The sequence below is a fragment of the Sinocyclocheilus anshuiensis genome, unplaced genomic scaffold, assembly GCF_001515605.1.
Source record: "Sinocyclocheilus anshuiensis isolate Anshui unplaced genomic scaffold, SAMN03320099.WGS_v1.1 scaffold1408, whole genome shotgun sequence".
In the NCBI taxonomy this organism is placed as follows: Eukaryota; Metazoa; Chordata; class Actinopteri; order Cypriniformes; family Cyprinidae; genus Sinocyclocheilus; species Sinocyclocheilus anshuiensis.
In genome coordinates this window covers 209,379-226,614 of record NW_015547704.1, presented here as the reverse complement: position 1 = coordinate 226,614, position 17,236 = coordinate 209,379, and the positions used below count along the sequence as shown (strand labels likewise).

Here is a 17,236-nt window from a genome sequence, read left to right as displayed (position 1 = left end):
CCGATAGTTCCAGCAATCAACTATCGGTGCCGATTAATCGGCAAAACCGATACATCGGTCGACCTCTAATATTAATAGTTAGTAAGGTAGTTGTTTATTGGACTTCTATTGGACTACTGATTATTAACACCCATTCACTGCCATTATAAAGCTTGGAAGAGTCAGGACATTTTTTAATATAACTCCGATTGTATTCGTCTGAAAGAAGAAAGTCATACACACCTAGGATGGCTTGAGGAGGAGTAATTTTCATTTTTGGGTGAACTATCCCTTTAAGGTTAGGTATGGTTAAATAGGGTTAAATGATCTAGAATACGTTCATGAAGAAAAAGGTATTAATATGTGTTTTATAAGTAATAATAAACAGCCAATATGCTAGTAATATGCATGCTAATAAGCAACTAGTTAATAGTGAGAATTGGTTCATACAATAAAGTGTTGCCATATTTTTTTTTATAATGCATTATAAAGGTTCTTTGATTGTCTTATATTAAACATTGCAATGATTCAATGTCTATTTATATCCACATTTAGTCTTATGTATTATAAATTCTTGGCAACCGACACATAACATGTCTGTTGTTAAAACATAGTAATGTCATCTTAAATATTCATGGTTACACATTTAAAGGGACGCTCTAAACCACTTTAGATGTTAAAGGGACCATTCTCCCAAAATTGGAAATTCTGGGGAGCAGAAACTGTTCGGTTACCCACATTCTTCAAAATACCTTCACCTGAAAACTAATAAAGAAAAAAGAAACTCATACAGGTCTGAAACAACATGATGGTAAGTAAATGATGACAGGATATTTATTTTGGGGTGAACTGTCCCTTTAAGCGTAACTGGGGACGCTAGATGGCGCTAAGCCATCTAAACACAATGGTGCAAGAAAGTTTGATCCCAAATTCTGAACCGAATTCATTTTGAATAAAAATTAAATTAGAATTTTTGTTTTTACATTTTTGGAAATTTTTATGGAATCAAGAATTCACAAGACTACACATTATTAAAGGCTGTTTTGTTTGTAAGGTTATTGGTTGTTATCAGATCATTTTCGTAATCGCAATCTTACTGTAATCAAATTGTAATATTTGAAATAATATTTTCATTTCAAATGATGCATTCAGTTATGAATTACACAAAATATAGCCTATATTTTACATACAAAATGGTGAAATTAAAACGAAACAAAAAAAGAATGTTGGCATCACTGGATATTACTCTTGGCTGTTTAACTTTTTTAAGTGCAAAACAGGGTAACACTTTATTTTATAGCAATAACAATAAATTATGCATAATTACATGCAACTAACCCTAACCATACGGCAAGTACATGTAGTTAATTATTTTTTCTCTGTACTTAAATATATAATAATATAAAATAAAGTCTAACCCAATATAGGTGTAAATAGTAATATATTGATGAGCATTGTTAGACTGCTAAGAGCCATCAGAAAATAAACACAGAGAGCAGTGCATGATGGAGTTCAGCAGAGCAGCATCATGAATATCAATATTTGGTGATTTCTGATTATTGGGGGGAAGTGTGTCTGCTGGTTACGGCCCTGATATACTGTATGTGACCTGATTTTGGAGCATGTGACGTCCAGCTCCAGGTGCATCAGGTGTCTGTCCCCGGCCTTATCGAGCTTGCGGTTCACAGAGACCGGAGCCAGGAAAGGGTTCTTCGAATCGAAAGGCCTGCGAGAACAGACAATGAATTACAGACAGTAAACCATGAAGTCTCAAGCAGGGCCAGAGCAAAAATACCACCACAAGTGACAAAACTGACCCCAGATATTTATAAATGTGGTTGCAAAAACTGCACATTTTTTCCCTTTTATCTGTTATCTAACATTTGACTGTATTGTATTTAATAATACTATATAATCATATTATAATAATCGTATCTACAATACAGATTAGCAGCTTTACAGTCAACTATGGAAACTGAACTATGGATTATTCTGCATTAAACCGTGACATTATTCAGCTCAAGTAAGTGTGGTGTTTATTCAGTTCAGATACGGCTGCACAATGAATCACATTTTCATTGTGATCACGATTTCCGCTTCTCTCAAATTAATAAGCATAATCCTCTGTGATATTTGCCCAAGGGTTATTTATCCATTTAATTGAATTTGGCACTTGCTTTATCTTGCATTGTAATAAGCCTCCACATGGTTGTGGTTGCCAGATGTCAAGAGTTTAAGTCTGTTACATGTTCCCTGGACTTTTATGCTGAAGTGTTTGCTGTGCTTTGTTTGTAGTCTGTTTGTTTATTGGTTCCTCTTGATTAGTCTCCCCAGCTGTGTCTTTGTCAGTCACTGTTTCCTGTAATGCTTTCTTGTGCTTTCCATGTTCTAGTTTTATGCTTTTATGCTGGTTTCTGCCTAAACATTACAAAGTCCCCCATTCTGAGCTTTTCTCTTAAATCAACACACTATACATATACAGTACTTGTCAAAAGTCTCTTCTGCTCGCCAAGGCTGCATTTATGTGCTCAAAAATACAGAAAAAAAACAGTAATATTATGAAATAGTATTACAATTTTAAATAACTGTTTTCTATGCGAATATCTATTAAAATGTAATTTATTTCTGTGATCAAAGCTGAATTTTCAGCATAATTACTCCAGTCTTCAGAAATCATTTGCTGATTTGCTGCTCAATTATCATTGGTGCTCAGTTATTAATAACGGCTCTTATTATTATCAAACTTAAATACAGTTTAATAATTGTTTAATATTTTGTGAAAACGCTTTGATTAATAGAAACTTCAAAAGAACAGCATTTATTTGAAATAGAATCTTTTGTAACATTATAAATGTTTTTACTGTAACCTTGAGCAATTTAATGCATATTTGCTGAATAAAAGCATTAATTTCTATTAAAAACACACACACACACTCACTCACTCACACACTCACTCACTCACACACGCACACACACACTCGCACACACACTCACACACACACACACACACACACACACACACACACACTCACTCACTCACTCACTCACAAACACACACGCACACACACACACACACTCGCACAGGCGCACACACACGCGCACACACTCGCGCACACACACACTCACTAACTCACACACGCACGCACACACACTCACTCACTCGCGCACACACACACACTCACTCACTCATTCACTCATTCACACACACACAAAACATCTGACTGGTAGCATATCATGGTTTCTGCATGAATATTGATCAGCACAACTGTTTTCAACATTGATAATAATCAGAAATGTTTCTTGAGCAGCAAATCAGCATATTAGAATGATTTCTGAAGATCATGTGACACTGAAGACTGGAGTAATGATGCTGAAAATACAGCTGCGCATCACTGAAATAAATTACAGTTTACAATATATTCATATAGAAAACAGCTGTTTTAAACTGTAATAATATTTCACAGTATTAGTGTTTTTACTGTATTTTGGATCAAATAAATGCAGCCTTGATTAGCAGAAGAGACTTAATTAAAAACATTTAAAAATCATAATGTTCCCAAACTTTTGATAAGTATATTGTATATTCACCGTCTCAGATGTAAGTAATTTAATTTTATATTTAACAGCCATAACTTAAGAACACACATTTATTCCCTCATAAAAGTCAAACATGCCTCTAAAAAAAAAATCCATTCCTAAGCGCAAATATTGTCCCGTAATAAGAAATTTTCCAAACTGCATCACAGCCTATATTATATGCAGATAAAGTATCTTAAACTAATATTATGTCTGTGTCCGATCAAATTAAGGGCAGCGGAGGTGTTTATTCTATCGTCACAGTTACGTGAGAGAGTGATTTGTAAATGTGGGAGGGGCTTGAGATGAAGCTGCTGTCGTCTGATGGTGCGTCATGTCGGAAAGATCGTATTTACCAGTTGAACGCACATGAACGCCACCACAAAGTCGTAATTACAAGTGCGAAACTTTCGAGTTGGGGGCGTGTCAGTGAGAAAACATGTCGGATGCAATGGATGCAGCGTCTGTATTGACGGTAAATTTGTTGAAATTAATAAAATGATTTTTTTTGTTGTCATGTACAATAAAACTATATATGCTACATATACAAAATATTTCATTATTGTATAATTACCATAGAATATATAATGATTCAGTTTACATCACCTTCATAAATTGAATAAAAACAGAAAAAAGCAAAAACACGATGATGCACATTCTTAATTCATCATTTTGTAGATGTAGAGTTAAAGTGCCCCTATTATGGGTAATGAAAGGTTCATATTTTGGTTTTGGGAGTCCACAACAACAGGTTGACATGTGTGCAACGTCAAAAAACACTTTCAATGTCTTATAATATGCATTTATTTTTACTTTACTTGCTCAACGACTCCCAAACGATTCGCTCAACGATTCATTTTTCCAAACCCCTTCTTTTCGTGACGCTAATTGGTCTCATTTTAATGTCATCATGAGCCTGTAATGCCTGATAAAGCAGCGTTTGTGAGCGCAGTGCTGCTTTGTGTACAGCATTACCGTGGAAACCGTATTTTTACCGCTCTAAAAGCGGCATCTAGTGGCAAAGAATGAATTTGCATTTTCATTCAGACCAATGCGAAAAGACCAACAAGTGCGCGGACAATATGCTAATGTTTCATGTTGACGTCAAGATGAAACGGCTTGGGATTCATTTTAAAAACGACTTGTTTCAATGATTCAGAGTCTACTCTTTCTTTTGAGAGACAATAACTTTATACACGGTGCGCTTTCAGATTTAAAACTTTTCATTCACTTAGAGCTGTGTTACACACTGCATGAAAGCTAATTTTATAAAAAAAAAAAAAAAAAAAATTTACATTTTGAATTTTATGAAGAAAAGTTAAATCGCCATCTTGTTCCAACCTAAGTGACTTGAACGCACCCGACGTCATAATTACGACTTGTCAACTCGTAAACACGAACTTCCCAGGAGGACTTGAAAGCACCATGAGAAAGTAAATGAAGTGCTTTACTCACGGCTTCTGATTCTCGAAGCTCTTGAGGCGTCCCACCTCTCCAGTGTAGATCTTATTCATGTTCAGATCGCTGTGTACCTTCAGCTCATACTGACGGATGCTGAGAGACACAGAGAGTGTGTGAGAGACAACAAACCCAATGTGTTCAGCCGCTACACACAACCTAGAGTTTCCTGACAACCTCTTCTTCAGTTAGTCTGCGCAACACTGGGTTTCGGTCTGAAAAGGCCTGTAAGTGGTGTTAATGAGCAGAGAAGGGCAGGTTGTCAGGTCAGGTCACTGTGACCCACTAACAAAGGAGGAAGGAGGAACAAACGCTGCTGAAGAGATCATTGAGCATTCAGACCTGGATTCTTCACCCGTCGCTTCGACTCCAAAGTGTTCACACACAGCCGGCCAGAACTGCTCTCGCCACGACACGAAATCCTCCTCGAGGCTGACAGAGAAACGATCACAAAACATCATTACATTACCAACAGTTCTGGTTATCAAGAATCGATTCCACACAGTCCCACAAGCAAACAACAACGGCTCTCATTCACTCTGAACAAGTGCATACACACACACACACACACACACACACACACATGGATACGTTCTGAACCTTGTTAATAATGCATTATAAATGAGAGATGAGATCATGTGAAAAACTCAACAGGCGTATCTTTCTATATCATATCGAGATCACAATGACATTTATATTGATAACAATGAAACAGCAGAAATAAACATGACAGCAGCCAGGCAGTGCATAAGTCTGCATGTTCAACCCGTCAAAATAAAAGCTCAGTGTAACTTGAAGTAATTATGACAAATATATTATATACTAAATGTACTTTTCAAAGTAATACTAATGATTTTAAGGAAAAACAAGACTTTTTTTTTTATCCCCGTTTTAATTTATACAGTTATGCTGTGCAGCATCTTATTTGACAAAAAATAAAACGGCAACATTTTGTTGTAAATTATGCTTTCATTTCACTACATTTTAAAAGATCGATTAAAGCTTTATTAATTCATTTCATTAGACACAATGTTTGATTATAAATTAGTATTAATTAATATTCATAAAACAGAATCTAGAATAATAAATAAAATGTTCAACACAGAATTAAGCGAAAAATAAAACGTACTCTGTTGAGCTGACAGGCGAGTGGAAAGTATTTCCTTCCGCATTAAATGTAAAGGAGTGTTGTGATAAATGTCAATATCGAATGTTATGCCATATTTCAGGCCTTATCACCCAGCCCTACTTTCTAGTTTGAATGTTTGGTTTCTAATTAATTATCCCTTGAATTTCAATGGTTTTATGCACTTGGCAGTTCATAATTCACTTCAGGGAACTAGATCATGGTCAGACACTTTATAATCAGACGGAAGTGTTTAAAAGCGTCACTCACTTTCCATCATCGTCTCCCATTCCCAGGTCAAAGATCCGCTGGGCTCCCAGCTCAGCCAGTCTCTTGTCCACATACTTTCCCATGGCGTTGTAGTGCTCGTATGTCTTATTTCCCAGTGCAAACACCTTAAAAATACGTTTTAGAAATTATATATACAAATAGATAAATATTCATTGTTCTATATCTATACCTTATATTTACATTACATTCACCTGGTATTAAGATCACAAGTGGTCAGCGCTAAATACAAGTGTAAACATGGTCCAAGACTTTCTGAACTGGAACCATATACAGAACTAATCAGAAACACACGTGATTACACTAGTAATGCAAACGACCAGGGTTATCATAGTTAATTAAAACCAAACTAAACACTTATTTTATTTTTGTGATTGGCTAAGAAAACATTCTGAAAAGTTTAATTTGCTTTAATTTACTGTACTAACATAACTAAAAATAAAAATGAAATAAAAATGATTAAAAACACACACACACACACACACACACACACAGTGTGTGTGTATATATATATATATATATATATACACACCCACACAAAAAAAAGTGTCTTTATTGTTTAACCTTTTGATCTTTTGTTCAAAATATTAAAAAAAACTCATTGAAAATAAACAATTGCAAACAACACAATTTTAACAAAAATAAATAAACATATATATCAGATGTGTATCAGTATAATAATGCATCCATGCATTCGGTTTTAAAGGGACAGCGGCCTAATTTAGTTGCTGCTGTCTGTGTCATTAATGTTAATCAAACAACAAAAGAAAGAGAGAAAATCACTCACTGCTCTTGACTGAATCACTTTAGTAGCCCTAATTAGGATTAATCTAAATTTCATTTATATAAATAAATATGTCTGCTTCAAAGAATGAAGCATGCTATAAGCAAGTTGTTAAAAAGAATGCATATTATGCAATGCATGTTATGTTTTATTCAGGAATATATAATGAGTTTGGAAATTATGCTTAATAAATGCATTACTCTGTAACTAAACCCATTACTGAATCTAGTGATTTAGACTTAGTCAACTAAAATCGTATGACATTCGACTAAAAGAAGACGATCTAAAACCCTTCAGATGACTAAAATATGACAAAGTAAACGGCATTTTCATCAAAGACTATGACTAAACCTAAATCAAAATTAACACTGAATATGAGGTACCACAAAGGTCAGACTCCCTTAGTCATTCATCACATTGAGTAAGACCAACGAACAGCTGTTATGTGCGGCAAAAGGTTGTTGAGCTTCACAAAATGGGAAGTGGCTGTAAGAAAATAGCAAAAACACTGAAAATGCCCATTTTCACCATCAGGGCAATAATTAAGAATTTCCAGTCAAGTGTTATGAATCGGCCTGGAAGAGGACGTGGTCTATTTTGTGCCAACACACTGTCAGATGGTTCGAGAGGCCAAAAAAGAGGCCAAGAATCACAGCTGGAGAATTGCAGAAGTTAGTTGGGTCTTGGGGTCAGAAAGTCTCCAAAACGACAATCCATCGTGGAAGGGTTTCAAGAAAAAAGCCTCTACTCTCATCCAAAAACAAACTCAAGCGTCTTCGGTTTGCCAGACACTACTGGAACTTCAAATGGGATGGGGTTCTATGGTCAGACGAAACCAAAACAGAGCTTTTTTGCCAATAAACACCAGAGGTGGGTCTTATGGAAAGTCATATGGAAAAGTACCTCATGCACACAGTTAAATATGGTGGTGAGTCTTTAATGTATTGGGGCTGTTTTTCTGGTAGAGGACCTGCACATAGGATACAACGCAACATGGACTCTACCAAATATCAACAGATACTAAACGAACACCTGATTGCCTCTGATAGAAATCTTATAATGGGTCGTGGTTGCATCTTCCAGCAGGACAACGATTCCAAGCATACGTCAAAATCAACACAAAAATGCTTTACTGACCACAAAATCCCACAAAAAATGTGGGGTGAACTGAAGAGGAGAGTCCGCCAGCGCGAACCTCAAAATCTGAAGGATCTGGAGTGATTCTGTATGAAGGAATGGCCTCAGATCCCTCGCCATGTATTCTCCAACCTCATCAGCCATTATAGGAGAAGACTCAGTGCTGTTATCTTGGCAAAGGGAGGCAGCACAAAGTATTGACTAAAAGGGTGCCGATAATTGTGGCACACATATTAACTATATGTGCAAAGATATTTGTTTTTTGATAAAACTGTGTTGTGTTTGCAGTTGTTTGTTTTCAATGGGAGTTTTTTTGTTAATATTTTGAGCAGTATTAGTGGAGGGCACTGTATATTGTGTTTTGTTTTTTTTGCCATTTTTATGAATTAAGTTAAGTCCTGTCCAGCAGAAAATCAAGATTTAAAGATTTGTTTTCTGAACACAATGAACTTAGTTGATGCAGTTTTATATTTTGGTATTATTACATTTAATATGTATTTATTATACATTGATATCAAAATTAGATACTGATATATTTCAAATTATGTACTGTTTTAATTATAAAAAATTCTTAGCAATACTGAGCTTAAACAAAACAGATACTTTTTTTTTTTTTAAGTTTTATCACAAATTCTACAGTGACGGCTGGACAATAGCAACGCACTATTATCCCAAATCACTCAACACCTAAACACTGGCATTTCATCTAAATCACCATTTCATTTACTAAAATATATACTGAGATACATTTAAAATCAAGCCATATGGACTACTGTTTCACCAATATGGTGTTATATTTACTTTTTATTTTTTGTAGCTTGACAGAGCAAACACTGTTGTTATGAAAAGAGCTACAGGAAGATTCTTAGAAAATTCAGCACGTGTGTTAGAAATGATCTGAAGGTGAGTAAATAATGAAAGAATTTTAATTTTGGGTGCACTATTCCTTTAAATCCACTTATGCAGCAGTTACTCATTCATATCTGTTGTAGTTAGCACTTCTTCTAAACCTGTGGGCTCAGTGTTCTTTAAATCAGCTATTCTGTTGAGTCTCTGAACTTTGAACAATGTCAGTATAGTATACATTGAAAAAGCTGTCGGAGACTTTGGCTTGTAGAAGTATGACACAGCATTCCCCAGATTCACTTCTGCTCTGCTGCACTGTGTCATGGGTCCTGTCTGCTCACACATGCATGTGTCAGAAAGTACCTAATGTATTAGAAACTAGTGGTCTACCGATATATCGGCCGATATTTGGCATTTTTTAAATATCGGCATTGGCCGATAAGTTTTTCCTGTTTGGCTGATGTGTTCGAGGCGGGATTTTATTTTGATGGCGCGCCGGACTTTTATTTTGACGGAGCTGAGAACGGCAGCGTCTGAGCAAATAGTGCTCACATTCTCCCTCTTGTTCGCCGAACACCTGATTGCCTCTGATAGAAATCTTATAATGGGTCGTGGTTGCATCTTCCAGCAGGACAACGATTCCAAGCATACGTCAAAATCAACACAAAAATGCTTTACTGACCACAAAATCCCACAAAAAATGTGGGGTGAACTGAAGAGGAGAGTCCGCCAGCGCGAACCTCAAAATCTGAAGGATCTGGAGTGATTCTGTATGAAGGAATGGCCTCAGATCCCTCGCCATGTATTCTCCAACCTCATCAGCCATTATAGGAGAAGACTCAGTGCTGTTATCTTGGCAAAGGGAGGCAGCACAAAGTATTGACTAAAAGGGTGCCGATAATTGTGGCACACATATTAACTATATGTGCAAAGATATTTGTTTTTTGATAAAACTGTGTTGTGTTTGCAGTTGTTTGTTTTCAATGGGAGTTTTTTTGTTAATATTTTGAGCAGTATTAGTGGAGGGCACTGTATATTGTGTTTTGTTTTTTTTGCCATTTTTATGAATTAAGTTAAGTCCTGTCCAGCAGAAAATCAAGATTTAAAGATTTGTTTTCTGAACACAATGAACTTAGTTGATGCAGTTTTATATTTTGGTATTATTACATTTAATATGTATTTATTATACATTGATATCAAAATTAGATACTGATATATTTCAAATTATGTACTGTTTTAATTATAAAAAATTCTTAGCAATACTGAGCTTAAACAAAACAGATACTTTTTTTTTTTTTAAGTTTTATCACAAATTCTACAGTGACGGCTGGACAATAGCAACGCACTATTATCCCAAATCACTCAACACCTAAACACTGGCATTTCATCTAAATCACCATTTCATTTACTAAAATATATACTGAGATACATTTAAAATCAAGCCATATGGACTACTGTTTCACCAAATATTTACTTTATTTACTTTTTATTTTTTGTAGCTTGACAGAGCAAACACTGTTGTTATGAAAAGAGCTATCTTAGAAAAAATTTTAATTTTGGGTGCACTATTCCTTTAAATCCACTTATGCAGCAGTTACTCATTCATATCTGTTGTAGTTAGCACTTCTTCTAAACCTGTGGGCTCAGTGTTCTTTAAATCAGCTATTCTGTTGAGTCTCTGAACTTTGAACAATGTCAGTATAGTATACATTGAAAAAGCTGTCGGAGACTTTGGCTTTATGACACATGACACAGCATTCCCCAGATTCACTTCTGCTCTGCTGCACTGTGTCATGGGTCCTGTCTGATGCATGTGTCATGTGTCAGAAAGTACCTAATGTATTAGAAACTAGTGGTCGACCGATATATCGGCCGATATTTGGCATTTTTTAAATATCGGCATTGGCCGATAAGTTTTTCCTGTTTGGCTGATGTGTTCGAGGCGGGATTTTATTTTGATGGCGCGCCGGACTTTTATTTTGACGGAGCTGAGAACGGCAGCGTCTGAGCAAATAGTGCTCACATTCTCCCTCTTGTTCGCTGTCGTCGTTAACAGTTCTGTCCACAGACAGAAGTCTGTCTAATAATAGAACGGTTAAACAAAGGAATTAAAATGTATACAAAAAAGTATTAGAAAGATTGCTTTTATATTATTAGTAATATAAAAGCAAACACTATAATACGGTCTCGTTTGCCGTCAGCATTCAGCAAATCCGCATTTAAATCATTTATTGATTTTATATTATTAGTAATAGAAAAGCAAACAATATAACACTGTCACGTTTGCGGTCCGCATTCAGCAAATACGCATTTAAATCATTTGAACAAATCTTTGAATGTCTATTAATGAACATTTAATTTCACAAACTTAGAGTCTAGTTGAGATCTTGTGAAGTGTGCATTTGTATTCTGCATGATCACGTATGCTCTGCGTGATGGTCGGTCTGTGCGAATTGAATGCGGACAGGAGGAGAGTTCTTAATTAAAATAAATACAATTATATCAGCTTTATATCGGCCATCATGCTTTCCAAGATATCGGCATCGCCATCGGCTGTCAAAAAACCAATATCGGTCAACTACTATTAGAAACACATTGTTTTTGGAGGATTTGGTAAAGTCTAAAGAGCTCACAAAGTGCTTTGACGACTGTTTAAACTAAAACTCAACTGAGCACACATTTAAAGCAATAGTTCACCCAAAAATGAAAATTAGCTGAACATTTAGGACCTGTATAAACCTGGTCACTTCATGCGTTTTCTCTGATCGGGTATTAATCAGATTTTTAAAAACTGTTCCATTTACACCTGGCCACATAAATGTGTCTTCGCAAAATGGATATATATCTGGTCTTCAATTCCCACGCTACAGTGGTGTGAAAAAGTGTTGGCCCCCTTCCTGATTTCTTATTTTTTTGCATGTTTGTCACACTTTAATGTTTCAGATCATCAAACAAATTTAAATATTAGTAAAAGATAACACAAGTGAACACAACTCCTGGGAAGGTTCTCCACTGTTCCATGTTTTGAGGATCTTTTGGTCTACTTCACTTTGTCAGGCAGGTCCTATTTAAGAGATTTCTTGATTGCGAACAGGTGTGGCAGTAATCAGGCCTGGGTGTGGCTAGAGAAATTGAACTCAGGTGTGATAAACCACAGTTTTAACAGGGGGGAAAACACTTCTTCACACAGGGCCATGTAGTTTTGGATTTTGTTTTCCCTTAATAATAAAAACCTTCATTTAAAAACTGCATGTTGTGTTTACTTGTGTTATCTTTGACTAATATTTAAATTAGTCTGATGATCTGAAGCATTAAAGTGTGACAAACATGCAAAAAAATAAGAAATCAGGAAGGGGGCCAACACTTTTTCACACCACTGTATATGCAAATCAGGGCACGATTCCTCGATTCAATTTGCGTACTCGATTATAAAAAATCCTCGATTGCATTTTGGCCGTGTCGAGTAATCGGCAAAATATCGTAAGTGTACGAGAATCCATGAAAATCATTATTAGACCGTCTTCCAAGGCTGCGTGATATAATTTAAAAATCATAAAAAAAGCATAGTGCTATTGTGAATTCACAAACGCTACGATTCAATGAAGTAAATACATGCAATACCGGTTATATGCCCTTAAATTATATACATGCGTGCGTCTCAGAGCGGCTCCGTTCACAGTAAATGCTGCTCCACACAAACTGTTACCATTTACATGTGTGGAGCATCTCAAACTCCATCTCTGCATATTGCTGTGACTTTGGGTTTATTATAACGTTCATCTGGGAACGCAACGTGCGCCATTTCATCAGATTTGTAAAGTAAATTTCTAAACCTACGCAAACACAGAAGAATACATCAATATCTTTCTCAATATGCTAAATGTTCATCGCGACTTCAAAATAAATGCTCAAACCCTCACTCTGAGTTTACACATTTTGATGTCCACATCTTCAAGAAATTACAGTGGCTGCAGCATTTCTGTCGTAAAGAAATGGCCAAATATTAAAGATTAAGTGGACAGTTGAATGAAATGGTAAGTTAGTCTCACTACTTTTAGTGAATATGATTGTGTGTTGAGAGTCTGTGACTTACTTTCAATTTCATTCGCGGCAGTTTGCTGAAGAGATACTCATCTGCGGCGATGCGTGTTGCATTAGCGCTGTCATATCTGACTATGACATGTCATATAGCCTATAACACGCTCTCACACATTTATTATTTTAACATTTTGGGAGGAGTAAAATTTACATGTGTGGTTTCAACAACCAGATGCATTTACACTCGTCCAGTTTCGTCTGGAATGCATCCCAGACCACCTTCTGAAGTGGTTTGAGCGATCGGATTTAAAATAGTCTCGAAAGCGTTTCGGAGGGCATTTACACCTGGTCTTTTCACGATCGGATAGCTATCCAAACAGAGAAAACGCATGAAGTGACCAGGTGTAAACAGGCCCTTACGCACCCTCAGGCCATCCAAGATGTAGATGAGTTTGTTTCTTCATCAGATTTGGAGACATGTAGCATTGCATCACTTGCTCACCAATGGATCCTCTGCAGTAAATGGGTGCCGTCAGAATGAGAGTCCAAACAGCTGATAAAAACATCACAATAATCCACAAGTAATCCACAGCACTCCAGTCCATCAGTTAACATCTGGAGAAGACAAAAGCTGCGTGTTTGTAAGAAACAAATCCATCATTCGAATGTTTTCAACTTCAAACCATTGCTTCCGGCTAAAACACAGGTCCACAATACATAACGCTTCCTCCAGTGAAAAAGAAAGCAACATTATGGATTATGGACTCGCTTTTTAGCCGAAAGGAACAGTTTGAAGTTAAAACATCTCAACGCTGGATTTGTTTCAGCTTTTGTCTTCTCCAGATGTTAACTGATGGACTGGAGTGGTGTGGATTACTTGTGGATTATTGTGATGTTTTTATCAGCTGTTTGGACTAGAGCCCGACTGATATGGGTTTTTTGAGGGCCGATGCCGATACCGATATTAGGGAGTAAAAATGCCAATAACGCTATATCGGCCGATATTCTTTATGTGTATATTATAGTACAGTGCCAGTCAAAAGTTTGGACACTTTCCCATTCGTGTGTCCAAACTTTTGACTGGTACTATATATAGAATGCAGTATATATATAAACAGAATATATATACACATAAAAGTTTTTGCAATGATCACTCAAATGTGGTGATCAAACACTTATAATGACGTGACAAAGATATGTAACGGAGGCAGGGTATTTAACAATTTAACAATACACTTTATTATTCAAAATGTGTCTGACATCAGTGCACTGAAAAGTAAAGTTGAAGTTTATTCAACTTTATTTCAATTCAATTCCATTCAACTTTATTCCGTTGAAGTTTATTTCACTTCGGAGCATTCATTCACGGTTTTGCGCTACGCCACTGTCTTCACACACAGACGAAACTTACTAGAGAAGTGTGAAGTGTGACACTATATACCTCAGTAAATAAATACTATTTAAATTCACGTCTCGCGCATTTCAGTGCCCTTTGAATGTAACATGTACATTCCCTTCGAACTGGAATCATGGCAGAGTATCCTGTGAAGTCGACTTACGGTCGAATAGAACAAACACCTGAAGTGATAAGAGAAACATAGAAAATGTAAAGAGCGGGGGGTTGCGAGGACCAGGATTAAGAGCCACTGCTTAATAGCATTGCCTCTCACCAACGTAGCGCTAACACCATTCAACAGACTCAAGCCACAAATTAGTTAGCAATTTACCGTTAAGACAACGCTTGACTCAGAGTCATGAAGACACCGCTTGAATGCTGCTGCCTGAACAAGAGACCTCCTTACTGAAGTGAAAGGGTTGACTGGTGTCTTGCAAACACGGCATTGGATCTCCACCAAATTCGGGGGATCCCTTCAGCCCAAGGAGCCCTCTTGAACGCTGCACTTCGCGCGTCGGTAGCCCCCTGGGATCGCCAGATCGGTTGGCACCCGACCACGACTTTAACCGCCCGTAACTTCCGGACTCCGGGGACTATCGACGTGGGGATGGTCTCATTCGAAAGGGGGCCTCGAGACGTACACTCGATTCAGTGTTTGAGAGGGTTCCTTGAGCTGAAGGGATCCCCTGAATTTGGTGCGTATCCGCCGCACTGTTACGGAGATACGGCCGTTCAAAGTTTCAATGGTATTCCATACACTTAAGCTTGAAAGCGTTTCATCCAGATAGCCAGTAGCAAAAATGGAGCGCACTCTGCTGGACAAATTACGTAATGACACCATTTACAAGCATTTTATCTGCGTTTTATGCTCTGTAAAAAAAACAATTTCATATCGGTGGCATATATGCCGATACCGATATATCTGCGACAGGCTTATATCGGCCGATAAAATCGGCAAAACGATATATCGGTCGGGCTCTAGTTTGGACTCTCATTCTGACGGCTCCCATTCACTGCAGAGGATCCATTGGTGAGCAAGTGATGCAATGCTACATTTCTCCAACTCTGATGAAGAAACAAACTCATCTACATCTTGGATGGCCTGAGGGTGAGCACATTTTCAGCAATTTTTTACCAAAAACCAAACCGATACCTTTAGAAAAATCGTGTATTTGCTGTGATGAGGAACTCACTGTATATTTAACTCCAGTGAAGTCAGCATCGCCCTCCTGTAACCAGTCATAGAAGTCCTGAGAGTTATCAGTCGGGTCGCCCTCTCCATATGTGGCCATGCAGAAGATTGCCAGAGAGTTCTCAATCTCAGGCAGACGGGAGAGCTCACTCTGCAAATAAAAGTCTGTGTAAACGAACACAAATGGAGAGGAATAAAGAGCCAATTCTCATCCCATCATATGTATCACCATATCATATTCCTCTGGGTCCGCTGACATTCCCTTCATGCCGTAGCGATGAGCATCTTTTGAAAGTCTGTTGGAAAACTCTTCAGCCGTGCCCGTCTGTGAGCCGTAAAACACCACGATGTTCTTACCCTAGAGGGAAATATTAAAGTCATAATGTACTCAAATGACTATTCCACAAGATTCAGTCAGTTAATATGGCATTCAACCAAAGAAAACATAACCACTTCTGTAACACAGTTAGCACTTCATTGACTTAAAAGTGTAAAAACAACCCTATCTTGACTTATTTTGAGAAACTAAAACAGGCGTTCAGTCTGTTTCAGCCAATTCAGTTTCAAAATGTTACCATTTGACTGCGTAAATAAAGATGTTTAATGGCCAGTTTCATCTTATCATTTTAACAGCCTCTACTGGAGAAGAGAAGGGTAAACATTTCTTACCGTTTTCTTCATTTTGTCAATAAAACTGGTTTCCTTGGTTGTCTGAGCACTACAAAACACAGATCACCACAGTTCACACATCATAATGGATTACAAATAACTACACTACAAATGAACATGTAAACAAATATAGACAAAAAATAATGAAACAAAAACTGGCATGAAATCAGTGTGAAACCCTCTCTCGAACAGATACACCAGAGTTTAAAATGAAGTAGAAATAACTTATCTGGACTATTTCAGTCTCTAGTCAAAGAAATTAGTGAGACATTTGTGACATGCTCTTCATGTTGTCCAGCCATGCAGGGAAAACATGGATTCATTAAAGCAAAAAATAAAATAAAAAAACATACAAAATAAGTAGAAATTATCATGTTATTTTTTTGCTTAAAACGACGCATTGTCCCCAGCTGAAATCTGATTGGTCCTTCATTGTCTGAGGAAAAAATGCTGTAATTTGTATAGCATTGTCATTGTGTGAAGCACCAATATCCAGAGCAACTTCATGCAGCTATATCAGCATTTTTAGCAGCCATATTAATGAGTTCACATGACTGTTTTAATCATAGACTATTTCTAAAGATTTCCTGCTAGACAGGCAAAACTGACATGAAAAGCTGAGAATTGTATTAATTGAATCTGTTTGTTGGTTTTCTTTTAATGCCTTTTCCACGACATTCTAATTTATTGAGATGCACCTGTATATTTGTTACTGCAAACTTTCATTTGAATGTTCATCTACAATTT

At 36.8% G+C, this 17,236-nt stretch overlaps 1 protein-coding gene across 1 annotated transcript in view; it reads right to left on the bottom strand.

Moving 5' to 3' along the window:
• porb (P450 (cytochrome) oxidoreductase b) overlaps nt 1-17,236 on the bottom strand; it is a 38,277-nt gene that overhangs the window by 9,416 nt on the left and 11,625 nt on the right. The window contains exons 3-9 of the mRNA XM_016506783.1: nt 16,490-16,538; nt 16,050-16,178; nt 15,822-15,971; nt 6,410-6,534; nt 5,356-5,445; nt 5,011-5,109; nt 1,589-1,705 (exon numbers count right to left, since the gene is read on the bottom strand). Of these exons, the coding sequence (XP_016362269.1) occupies nt 1,589-1,705; nt 5,011-5,109; nt 5,356-5,445; nt 6,410-6,534; nt 15,822-15,971; nt 16,050-16,178; nt 16,490-16,538 (759 nt within the window). The remainder of the gene's footprint in view (nt 1-1,588; nt 1,706-5,010; nt 5,110-5,355; nt 5,446-6,409; nt 6,535-15,821; nt 15,972-16,049; nt 16,179-16,489; nt 16,539-17,236) is intronic.